At 38.4% G+C, this 13,642-nt stretch overlaps 1 protein-coding gene across 1 annotated transcript in view; it reads left to right on the top strand.

Moving 5' to 3' along the window:
- col23a1b (collagen type XXIII alpha 1 chain b) overlaps positions 1 to 13,642 on the top strand; it is a 123,542-nt gene that overhangs the window by 91,966 nt on the left and 17,934 nt on the right. Inside the window, 5 exon segments of the mRNA XM_077578727.1 lie at positions 2,788 to 2,814; positions 8,387 to 8,413; positions 8,501 to 8,527; positions 10,294 to 10,320; positions 10,926 to 10,952. Coding sequence (XP_077434853.1) covers positions 2,788 to 2,814; positions 8,387 to 8,413; positions 8,501 to 8,527; positions 10,294 to 10,320; positions 10,926 to 10,952 — 135 coding nt within the window.

Below are 13,642 nucleotides of genomic sequence, written 5' to 3'. Positions count from 1 at the left end.
CCCAATTTTAATTGAATGAAATAAAGGACCGACTCAACTTTTTGAGTTATTTAACCCAAAATGTTGGGTTGTAATTCACAAAGCAAAACATTTTTTGGGGTTGTTTTGTGGGTTATACTTTGTTTTGACACAACTTTTGAGGTTTTAAGTAGACTAATTGAATGGGGTCAAAAATGAACCAACCAAATCTATTGAGTTGTTTAAATCAAATAGTTGGGTGAAATTAAATTAATAACCTACAAAGCAATCCGATTTTTTAATTTTTTTTATTTTAAATGGGAGAGAATTGTGGGTTATTCATTTGACCCAACTTTGGGGGGCAACTGAATTACCCAAAGACATGTTTCAGTGCCTTTTAGACTCATTTTGGGTTATGTTTGACCCTACTGTTTTTAGAGTGTAAAAGTTTTAAAGTTTTTATTATGTTACTTCGCGTAACTTGCTTGCAATTGAAAATCAAAAGCTAACAATTTAAGTGCAATTCAAGCCTCAAATTCATCACTCATGCAGTACATTAAGGTAGTTGCTGTTCTACTTAGGTCCTTCTTCTCTTTCTTCTTCTTCAGATAAGTTGTACCTTGACTTGGAAGAAAGACACATTTTCATATAGACATGCACACAACACCCTTTTTGGTCATAGAAGTGGTGGGGAGAAAAATAGAAAAATAGTGTGTGAATCACAAGTTGTGTGTCAGATGGTAGATATGACTGTGATTCACTGATACAGATCATTTAAATGAAGTTTAATTGTAAGTAGGAATCTGCGCATGATTTACCGGTAGTCTACGTACACTATTTTCTCCCTGCCCTTCAATCCTTTCAACTTTTATCTTTTCTGTATGTAGCACTCTTGAGTTCATGTTTTTGCAATTAGTGTCAAGTTTAAGTTTAAGGTTGCTTTCACTCCATTGCTTTTTGAGTCTGCATGTTTGTTTAGTGTCGGGCCCAGGAGGCCCTTGTCCCTGTGTCTAGACACAAGCAGCACTAATTGACAGTCTCTCTGCCTCATAAACCCCAACAACTCACACTTCTTCACCCCCTCCTTTTTTATTCATCAGTTTCTCTCCAGTCAACCAGGAAATTTGACAGATCGTGTAGATTTGGGCAGCATGAGTGTAATATCTAACCTAACTTTATATTGTGCTTTTGGATTACTCCAATACCGAGTATGCTCATGAAGACAAAATAAAAATAAATATCACCACAATATTTATTCTATCCAATGTGCCCTTGCTATTTGCGGGGGTCATAGGGACCTGGGCAGCCTACAAATAGCAAAAATCCTTGTGTAATTAAAAAGCATTTAGGCTATAGATTGATTGATTGATTGATTGATTGATTGCCTGCGTGTGGAGGACACGACTAGTCAATTTGTTTGTCTCCACCTCCCCGACATGTAGCAATGGTCCCACTCGCGCAGACGTGCACGCGCTCTCTCTCTTTCTCTTTCTCTTTTTCTTTCTCTCGCTTTCTCTTTCTCTTTTCTTTCTCTTTCTCTTTCTCTTTCTCTCCCTCTCGGTCTCTGTCATCATAGAAATTGTAATCGCTTGAAGTAATCCCCATTTTTAATAAATGTAACAATGGTCCCACTCGCGCAGGCGTGCACGCACTCTCTCTTTCTCTTTTTCTTTCTCTCTCTTTCTCTTTTGTTTCTCTTTCTCTCTCTCCCTCTTTCTCTCTGTCTCTGTCTCTGTCTCATCCTAGAAATTGTAATAGCTCGAAGTAATCCCCATTTTTAATAAATGTACCTGTAATCTGATTACATGTTTTTTTTCTGTAACTGTAAGGGAATACAGTTTAAAAAAAATGTTAATCTGATTACGTAACGGTGGTACATGTATTACGTTACTGCCCAAGCCTGTGCATGAATGAGCGGCAATCGTTCCAAAAAAACTCTAAAAACGCTAGCAAAGGAAGCGTTCCAGATCACCTTTTCGGTTTTGATGTGAATGTAGCATCACAACTTCACCGCAAACTCCTTTGGCAGCAAATCTTATGTACTTGTTCTGTACCATGTTTGGGGCCTGATTGCAAACAAACCACAATTCATGTGCAGCGGACGGAGATGCACACGCTATTTTCTAATGTCTGTTTTCTGTCTGTGTTGCAGGACCTCCTGTAAGTACTTTTCCATCTCACCCAGGAAGGTAGTATTAACGTTGACCAGTGTGACCGCATGCAACACATAAAAGTCACATTCGGCGGGTGTATGTTGTCATGTGAAATAGAACAAAAGAAAACACCGGCCGACAAACTGTCACAAAACCATGTTGCACATCTGCAACCGCAGAACTCGGCAGTAAATGGACCACCAATGGAAGTGTGTGAGTGTGTGTGTGTGTGTTTTAGGGACAGCAACTAAGTTATTCTTCTCTGAGGACTCATAAATCTTTTTTTTTTTTTAAACACACACAGACACACACTCCATTCATGTCCTAACTGCACACAACTGCTGTCTTCCGGTTGAGGACTCAAAATTCCCAATGCCTGCAAAGAATTTCATTGTTCAATGTTACCATTGTTTTCACTAAGCACATGATAAATAAACATCTTGAATCTTGATTAGCATGAAGATTTAAACTGAGTAGGTGGGGAGTCTGGGGACCGTCTGATTTGTTTAGAAAAAAAAATATTTTAAGATATTTTTGTAGCTCATAAGTACTTTCACAGTGCAAATAAATCTAAACCTTGAGTGTCATTCAATTATAACACAATATTCCAAAAATAATCTGCAGCACTGTTCTAACCTGTTTCATTGCTTCATCCTTTAATCTCTAACCTCACCAGGGCAAAGCGGGACGGGATGGATACCCGGTAAATTTGATTTGTTCTATAGCCTGTCACTCCTCTTTTGACCCAATTATAAACTCTTTGAAACATCTCCTGGATTTTTTTCACCCTCTTTTTTTCATCTATTTCTTGCTCTTTTTATAGCCCTTTATTCCAATTTTTGTCGCTGTGTTTTCTCTTTCTTATTCTTATTATCTCATTTGTAATGTATCCTGCCCCGCAACATTTGAATATAAGCCAAGCAAATTATATTACTTTTGACATGTTCTTTGTGGAAAAAGAATAAGTGCATTGAAAACATTTTTACAGGGGAAGACTTACCATTAAGTGCTCTTAAATCTTCTGGGGGGCCACAAACATCTCATATAAAAAAACTGATTTTGGAAAGAAAAAAAGGCTTAGATTTAAATCAACTGTTGTCTTAGTCTTAATGCACACATTTTATGAATAAATCAAAATGCTTTATTTATCATGATCATTTTGACTTCTCCCCCTTCCCATGCAATGAACAATTCCATATTCTTACCGTGTGATTTTGGGGCCCCAAATGACAAAATATGCCACTTTACTTTTACACCATTATTAAAAAAATAAAAAATAAACACACACACACAAATACACAATTGCATAAACATCCACAAAGCCCATTGTTTAATTAAATGTCATCATACAATAATATACTTATGATGCAGCTTTAACCAACAACTGGGAGTTTATTATCTTGCTCATGTAGTGCTAATGATTACCAAACATAATTAAATTTCCCTGCATCTTACATGTGTCTGAATGATTAACTTTGTGGCTCCATAATGAAATCAGTATTGAATAATGTGTCATTAATTTGCACAATGATATTGTATCTGTGATTTAGTGGCCTCTAGTGGCTGGAAGGGGGATCCTGACTTTTATTATTTCTTTTTGACATCCTATTAAGTGCACTGAATTGTTTTACCAGTCGGGACAAAGAGCATACTAGTGCCTTGCCTTTAACCTGGATAGCAAATATATCGACTAAATAATCAAACTGCTCACCATAGAGCACAGTGTTACAATTAAAAAATGATTAATCCAGAGAGAGTGACACTTGTGGGCCGCACAGGATAAACAGTGTGGCTCATGGATGGACGCGATGAGATGAAACGGCTCTCGGCTCTGTTGTTGATTTGTGGTTTCGCCGTCATCCAATTCTCATCAGAACACACCGATACACACTCGCCACAAGAGAGCTCAGGTTTTATAAGCACATTGATTCATCACAACTGGCCGTCTGCACAGTGTTTTAGCGCACACGCGAGCTGTTATGGGATATTAGCCCGGGGGGGGGGAGGTTAGCCTGCTCTATGCAAGACGACCTGTCTTGCGTCTGGCTACTACGGTTGACTGCACGCAGTCTAGTTGCACTTGTGTTACCTGGTGTCGCCTGATTGGGAATTTTGGGAAGTAGACGCCCCGAGGGGGGTGGAAGGGTTTCTCGCTCGGTCCGATTCCCAATCTGACTGGTAATGCAAAGCCCTCCTGACGGGAAATGCCTGCTGTTAATTACACACAGGTGGAGTGAAGGCACAAAGTGTGTGAAACATTTGTTTTTGTTTGTCTGTGGCTCAATTCGTCTTTGTCACCGTCTTAATTAGCAATCCCTTAAAACAATTTTTCTAATTCTTAACATGGGTAAAAGGTACAGTACATAATCTGGATGATCCCACCATTCTTAGTTTGCATTTTGTAGTCCTTATATTGCATGGAAAACCAAAATAATGGCTTAACGAGTTGTTTTTAAGGTAATAATAATAGCTTGGGACAGCATGCCCCCCCCCCCCCCCTCACACACACACACATTGTTTTTTCCTACTTCTTCCCCATAAATCACCGCTGTGAGTCCCGCACCTTCCTGCTGTCAAACAATCAATGTTAACAAACTGACAGGACTCTGCAGGATGGAAAACACACAGCAAATGATTTCACTTGCTATGCGCAGTCACCACCAGGGTCAGTCAGTGTGTTTCTACAACAGTGCCAGTTTGTGACAGACAGCGGTGCACATTAAAGCCAGACGGTCAGCCAACAACATGTCAGTCATGCTTGTGTTCGAAGTACGCTCTGCTATGCTGTTCCTATAACAGCCAGATGTCATGTAGCACAAATTGTGGTCATGCTGTTGTTTTGGAAACTTGACAACTTGGAAACTTTACCGGGTGCTGTTTGCGAGGATCATGTAAGATAACATGGAGAGGAAGCGATCCCTTAATATCACATAATGATGCCTATGGAGCTTATTTAATGCGTGTACCGCAACTTAATGTGCAGTCGAGACGCCTGTTCTGGCGTGTAGACCGACTTCTTAAGCCGCATCCTCCACAATTACACCCCACTGACTAATTGGGAGTCTGCATTGTTGGCAGCGTAGTAAAGAAGGCGAGGACTCCCCTCGCCCTGTTTCATTGGCACTAATAGACACGTTTGCAAACATACACAGACATGACCACCTGCGGCCAAGTTGTTTTCCAGAAGTGTGTTCAATGGCCATAAAAGTGGTGGGAATGCTGACCCTTCCATCTAAAAAGACGCATATGAAAAGTTTACATTTTCTCCCTTTTTTACTTGTCCTTAACATTAATGACTGATTCTTGATAGTCATTTATTTCTTTGTATTTTTTTTTGTTCCTTATTTGGTATTAAGTAGTGACATTTATAATGCACCTTACATACAAATTTAATTATTATTATTATTATTATTGGTGTTCCATATGGTACAACTGCACTTTTACACTTACCAAAAAATAGCAATAATTTGTCAATAAAATCTAAAATATTTTTCAAAAGCGTACAAAGAAGAATGTTTGATGCAGTAAGTATATGGCAGGAGCACCTAATGCTCTGTCCTGCGATTTTTTTTTTTTTAGAATGAGAATCAGATTTATTGGCAAAGTAGGTAATAATACATAAGGAATGTCGCAACATGTCCGAAAAACAAAAATGACATTGACCAGCAGAGGGAGACAGAACAGGAAGCCTGGTGGTTCGGTAATTAGCGCTCATAGTTTCTTTGGTGGGAAAACAAAAATCACTCACACATTCCATTGTATTCATTCCATTGTGTGCATGATGAGTCTTAGTCTAAGTCTTAGGTGTCATGATTAGTCTTAGTCTGTCTTAGGTGTAATAACTAGTATGCAAGTACAAAAGATGTACAAAAGCACAATGTAAAGTGAATACAGGACATTATATGCACATTTGGGTCCATCAGTTTTTGCCTTTATACGTCAATAACTACGGATTCAAGATGTGACTGAAGTGTAGACTTTCAGTTTTAATTTCACACAGGAATAAATGAAGATGAAAAGGTCATTGAGTTCATCTTTAATACTTGGATGCAAATCCGTTGTGGCCTGGATGATGAATGCTGTCCTCCCTCCGGATTTTGCCAGGCTTTCACTGCTACCACCTTCACTTGTTTCCACCGTGTTTGACACATGATGTGGTATGCTTTGGAACATCAGCCGTACCTTTCCTTCTTCATACTTTTTTTTTTTTTTGGAGAGCTCAGTATTGTTCATTTGGTAATTTTACCGATTTGACATATCATCATTGCTCTCTCTTTTTTTTTTTTTTTTTTTTTGTATGTGGGTGAGTGTGTATTCATTAGTTAACCTAAAACCTATTAAAAAAATCCATACCGTTCACTTAAACCGAACACTTCCAGCCAGAGTCGTGAGGCCGTCAGGAGACCCGAGGAAGGACCAAAGAAAAGAAACTTTTCACATCCGATCATCTTTGGTTTCTATCCAAAGATCTGAATCTGAAAACACATGGGGACATTCTTAAAAGTGTTTGTTGTAAATCTTTTCATTCACATCTACGTGACCCTTTTGTGAGACAAAAGAGAAGAACATCGCCTCAAAAGAAGAAGAAGATGCTTCCATTCTCCCTCATCTCCGCCTATATTTCGATTGATAGTACCCGGGAGTGTGATAAAGTAGAAGCTGTACTTATGTGAACTATTCAAGGCCAGATGACGACGGTCAAAGATGGATTCCAGTTTGCTTGTGTTTAAAGTGTGACCCAAGGGAGCCTGTAAAAACATTTATCTTAACATTGTTTCTGCTTGTTAAAGGAGGAAGTCAGCATTGAGCGGTTTAAGTGTTTTTTTGGAAAGTTTGATCCAACTTCATGTTCAAGTGGTCTTTAAGGCTTTTGAACTGCACCTTCAGTGGCTGCTTAGGGGTTGTTTTTTTAAACACTGGTTGACACAATGGACAACTTTCACTGCAGTTTTTTTTTTTTTTACTTTGATGTGGTTTGACAGAGAATTACAACATGATTAAGCACCTAAAGTGAATTTTCTCTCGTTTCCGTTGTCACACTACAAACGAGCATCGATCTGATATGGATCTGCAGAATTCTGCAGTTATTAAAATTGATGGACTGCCCCCCCCCCCCAACCCCCACCCCATTGCATTTTTTTCCTAAAATGCATTTTATATTAATGATCGATGTGATAAAACATTTTCTTTGCTGCATTATGAGCAAATTCCTTAACATACTTTATGACTTCCTGTTGTACTCAACAATTTGTGCCTTACAACAAAATAATCTTGTAGTCGTGCAAATGTGTGATGTGACCAGTAAAAATCCACCGGGCAAATATGTGATCCAAAATAAATGAAAAAAAAAAATAGAGTAGAAAAATAGAATGTCATGTCATGTAAAATGCATTTTATATTAAATACAGAGCAATGACTGATGCAATATTTTTTCTTTGCTACATTATGAGTAAATTTCTTAACATACTTTATGACTAACTAGCAAATGTGTGATCTACAATTTAAAAAAGAAATTGTAATAAAAACAACTTTGAGGTCACATGGCCCTGAACCATTAGCAATTCGTTTTTGCAATATCAATTTAATGGTCAGACATATATCAACTACCCGTAAGCATCGTAAAATAAATGTCATACATTTTTGTAGAGCTGTCACACAGGTTCAAATGAATGGGACGGGATAAATTACATTTTAAGTCTTCTTTTCCATCTTCTGCCTTTTGGTCTGTTTTTTCCCCCTAATCTTACATTATGCTTACTAATTCTTCCTTTGTATTCCAATTTTTGTATGTTTCCTGATGATTATATATAATTTATCTAACATTTAAGATTAGCAACCAGGCTTATTATTCTCAACGAGGGGATGGGATGGCCCATTGATTAAGTTTAATTGTGGATTTTCTGAATGTTCTGAAGTCTTGTTTTGATGCCAGTGTTATCAATGATCATTTATACTCAAAAAATGCTCAGATCCTTCAAGAGACAATAAGTCAAATTCTTAATTGATTTGTATGCCCGTCCTTTTTCTTAACCAGACGTTTGTTTTTTTGGACAAGAGTCCGAAACTAATCATGAAAGCAGCACAACCACTGAAAAAAATATATATTTAAAAAAAAATGTTAGTCAGCTGACCATTTTAATTGTCAGCATTTTTGTCTCTCCCAAGAAACAAATGAGCACAATATCCCCAAATGTCAAATTTCTCAAATAGTAGTGGGCCAGCACATCTCCCTCAAATGTGTGTTTTATACATTCTCTTTATTGGTCTCCTAACAGGGTCCACTTGGCTTGGATGGTAAACCAGTAAGTAGACCATAAATCACAAATACACAACATGCTTCAAGCGTGCAAAACATGCTTGAACTTTAACTGTGTTTTAACTCCTTTCAGGGAATACCGGGTCTCAAGGGAAGCCAGGTAGTCTGTTCTCACAAACACACACATGCACAAACACACACCTGTTGTCTTGTTCTTGGCCCACGTCAGCGCCAAAGGAATTCCCGTTTTCGGAGCAATGGATCCATGTGGGTGTTTGGTCCGGAACCTCGCCAGTCACTTTCACTGCTCCTTAGAGAATGTTTCAAGTCCAGTAAAGCGCTGACGGTAGCCATCTTGTTTTTTGTTCTACCTCCAAAGTCGTCCTAGGATTGGAGGGGGTTAAGGTTGAAGTTGCTCAACTTCCTTTCTAAGCACCATCATTGAGTTTTTTTTACAGTGGGCTTAGAGGGGAATTGTCTTGTAAGAACTCATTATTCTATTTTTTTTTTTTTAAACTGCTTGCCAATCCAAACTATTTACTCCACATTAGCATTTCCACACTTCCGTATTACATCACAAATCTAGGCTTTATTGTTAACAGAATTTAAAGAATGCCCAATAAGTTAGGGATACTTTCCCTAATAATGAAAAACAGCCGTCTGATTAGTGTAACTTACCTTGAGGTACACAATGTGGTGCAGAAAAGGAACCGTAACGATAGAAACGTCAGGAAAACATTTGTTGCAGGATGATAATAGCCTCGGGAGTCTCGTGGTGGAGAAACGGAACAAAAGATTTCAATGACGTCACTCAACTCCATTCACACGCCTATTTAAGGTCATATTTCTCAAGAGAATCAACTTTGCTACATTTAAAAATGGACATTTTCTGCTATATTAAACTAGTCTGACTTAATATTTAATTATTTAATAGCTAACACTTGTTGAAGTTATTTATTTTACAAATCAACCTGTCGGAAACCAACATTTTTGACGGACAGGTGCCCTCCCCCATACAAGGTCCCGGTCATGAACTCAAACTAAAAAGGAAACGGGAAAGAAATAACAGCCATCATTATTGCATCCTACTGGGATGCATTTGAGATTTTTTTTTTTTAATTCAGGGTAGAGGCTGTCAGTTCAGTTTGTGTAAACTGAACTGTACTCAATTAGTGTCAACCCAACAAATTTTTCCTTCCAATAATATGTTCTATGCAGCCCCACTGGTCTAAATACAGTATTCTGGTTATTGTTGCGTTAGTGGAATATTAATTAAGCAGCGAAATCTAGCTGTTTCTATCAATATCAGAAGGCGGCCATTTTGCCACTTGCTGTTGATTGGAAATGGCAACACAGTTGCTCAGGTCTCTGGTAACAGCCAATCACAGCTCAGCTTCAGAAAACAGGTGAGCTGTGATTGGTCGTTTCATGAACCCCGAGCAACTGTGATGTCATCTTCAGTCGACAGCAAGTGGCAAAATGGCCGCCCCCCTGAGACGGATAAAAAACGGCTGGATTTTGCTTCATAACTCATATTCCACAAATATCAATAAATAAAAATATTAATCAGAATCTCATATTTAGACTGGTGAGGTCACATATAACGTATTATTGTCAAGAAATGTTTACGGTTGACTTTCCCTTTAAGAGGCCTTGAGAGACAGTCTGTTTTGGAAGAAAGAATTTTTTCCCCTCTACTTTTATCTCACAAAGACAATCGATCTTAAAAATGATTCTTGAAAGGTGTCAAGTCGTAATATGGTGAAATGTCTTCAAACGCAAGACTGGTTGAAACAAGCGGCATCACTGCCTCCAGCTTGACATTTGATGAACCGCTGTGAGGTGCCATTTTCGGATACATGTTGCTTGTCTGATAGATGATTTATCTTGACCATCTGTCTCCACTTATCTCCTCCCCTCCCACAGGGACCAGCCGGGCCCAAGGGAGAAAAGGTAAGTTTCACTCTGGTCCGACACCAGTTAACCAAACCGTTCTCACATGAATTACCACACACGTCAACATGATAGCAAACATAACTGATTAGGTATTTTCTTCTCCGCTCTACCATTCGCCATTCACATTCACTGGGCATCCATCAAAGCAGCCTGAGATTACATGACGAAAAGTGGGAACTGATGTAGTCTCGGAACATTCTCACGTCAGGGCACTTAACAGGTTTACAAGCCTCGATGATAGCCAGATGTTTTCCCGCGCTCTGTACCACCGGCCAAGCCGAAGACAATGGTGATGCGATTGCAAGGGCAGGCGAGGGGCATAATGCGTCGGAGGATATTTATACATTGCATCCATCCAATAATTAACGCTCAAATTTGCCTCAATAAACTCATCGGCAAAGTGCAACACAGCTGACGTAAACAAAAATCTGTCACGGTCTAAGAGGAGTAGATTGCAAGTTTGGAAAATTGGCACCCTTATTTAACCATGTCTCCAATTTTTCATCAGGGAACTGTCATTTGTCCAATTGCACAACCGTATTGTATATCTACTCCCATGTTCAAAAATAGTAATACGTTTTTCTTTTCCTGTTTGTTTCCAGGGTGACCAAGGAGATATTGGGCCAAGGGTAAGACACACTTCAACTGTTGCGTGGAAATTTGCACCTTTTGTCCTACAAAACACTATTTTTCCAGAATTCCAAAACAGTAAGAGGCTTATAACTAGGGATTGGCGAGTACCAGTACCAGGTGTCAGTATCGGGCGGATACCAGACCTTATTTCGAGGCATCGGTACCTGCGATAGTGACTGATACTAGTATCGGTCACGCTCTTGTGGCCGATCGGGAACTACAAATTAGGAATTAGAAGAATAGAAAATGCCATTAATTTCATGTAACTTCAAGGAAAAAGGCTATATTGGGTCTTTCTTTAAAATTATCTGTCATTGTTGTTTTTTTGGAAGGGGGGGGGTTGTACGTACTAGTGGTATCGGTACTTGGTATCGGTATCCGTGACTACTCAAGAGTTGAGTACAGTACTCATACTGGTATTGGTCTGAAAAAAAGTTTAAACTAATCACAGGACATTACTTGGGAAAATGAAATCCTCGCTCAGCTGATTTTGGCATTGATTGGTCAAAATATGCAACAAAATATATCGCCTGACGACTTTTTGGATCTGGATTAATTTGTTTGTATGATATGATCAAACCATTAGCAAAATATTGAACATTATTTTTTTTAATAAATAATAAAAGTGTCAACCAACCAACCCTATGTTTGAACTTAGGGGTGTGAATTTCCTAGTACCTGGCGATTCAATTCGTATCACGATTCGATTCGATACCGATTAATCCCGATACGAATCTATAAATTGATTATTGTGATTTTTTTTTTTTTTACTCAATTTTACGAAATACTTATCAGTAAACTTGTACATGAACACTGTAAGATTTGTATGAAAATGTATTTATTTATCAGAAAATTCAGGCTTATAACTGAGCCACTGCATTTAACAAACAGGTTGTAGTCTGTTTCATGTTTAAACAGCACTGAAATAAAATATTAAGGCTTAATGTTCCATTAATATAACATTCTTCCATGCTTAATGTGTGAATTCTAACCCTAAGACATTTTGTTGAATATTCCCATAAAAAATTGTTTAAAAATCGATTCGGCCTCATATCGAATCCATTCGAGAATTGCGCGCTGTAATATCGCGATATATTGCCAAATCGATTTTTTCTAACACCCCTATTGGAACTCAAGGTATAGTTTCCCAAGCCAACCAATAGTTTTCTGTTATGACCAAATCAGTTTCTCTAAAGAGAGCAGGAAGTGAAAATGCAAACAAGACAGACTAACAGACCATCACAAGGTGGAAACTAAAGATCTTGAAATGGGGTTATTATATCAACCACAACGACATCATGTTGACATTCCGGCCCGGGTTCTCAGAAGTCACCTGGACAGTTTTATATGACAACTCTTTATCAAACATCAGTAAAACTAAATAAACAGGACCTACACGTCTTATAGTCTTCTGCTAAAAACCACGCAGTTGGTATGTTTGAGGACAACATAGTTTCCTTTTTGGGGTGCAAATTTTTACACAACCAAAGAAATACAAAAAATGAAAAGAATACTAAGCAAAGAAAGAAATGTGTTTACCTTATACATCTACTTCTGGAACATCACCAACATTCATCTGGTCCCTCGGATGAAGTTTAAAATGTCCTCATCATCTCACCATGATAGCTGTAGTCGAAAAATGCTGATACTGTATAAATATAGACTTGCCGCAAAAGACATAACAATCGTTGCGGGAGCGCCGAAGTTGCCATCTAGTCTCAAACCAAAGTTGTTTTTTTTAAACATTCTGACGTGACTAAGCTTTGTACTGTATCTGGTCCATGTTGTCAGTCTTGCCTTTTCATGTGATATCATTCCACTCACCATGGCATTATGTCATTATCTTCATGCAGTGTGGTTTTAAAAATAGGCCCCCTGTGAACTTGCACAGATTCTTTGAAGAAGTCACGTACCCCATTAATTCATTATGTTTGCCTTTGTTATGCTTAGAATATCAGGTCATGAAAATAAAAGCGGGGCTCGCCCTCTGAGGTGATTATGCAATATTTGGGGTTCGAGCAAATGGAGCCAATCTGCTTATTTTGGCCGTGCGCTTCCTGTTTCAAGCCACAGGTATTGCACACACTGGAGAAATACCACCCAAGTATTTCCTAACTCCTTTATTATTTGAATAATAGTTTTAGCTACAAAGACATTTTGTTTGCATAATGTTTCTGTTGGTCTATTTACATTGGAAAATGCTTTGCGAGTCTGATAAGTGCAGCAGCCCCCAAAACACTCAGCGAGTCACCCGGAGGGACCGGCTTGTTTCAGGATAAACAATTGACCGCTTAGATCCACTGTGGTTTGGTTTCCAACTTGAATATGACATTTTTGTTAAAGCGTTGACTCAAACATCTACAGCTGAGCCCACAATTATTCATAGCCTTGCCAAATCTTGGCTTCAAGTGCATTTGTAATTGTCCAATTTGTATCTTATGGCTGGAAATGAAAGAAAGGGACAATCGTTGTAAAATGTTGTTTTAGAATTTCAATTCATTCATTTTTACGGATTCATTGTACATTTAGAAAATTATTAATATTAAAAAATTTCACACTTTGCAGCATTCTAAATGATTGTAAATCTTAAGTAGGAATGGGCGAGTGCTGATACCAGGTATCGATATCCGGTGGCTACCTGGCCTTATTTGAAGTGCTCGTGACGACGAACTCCATTGACAAAATA

Source organism: Vanacampus margaritifer, chromosome 10, assembly GCF_051991255.1.
Source record: "Vanacampus margaritifer isolate UIUO_Vmar chromosome 10, RoL_Vmar_1.0, whole genome shotgun sequence".
In the NCBI taxonomy this organism is placed as follows: domain Eukaryota; kingdom Metazoa; phylum Chordata; class Actinopteri; order Syngnathiformes; family Syngnathidae; genus Vanacampus; species Vanacampus margaritifer.
Note: the sequence above shows the minus strand (reverse complement) of the source record. Positions and strands in the feature narration are given on the sequence as shown.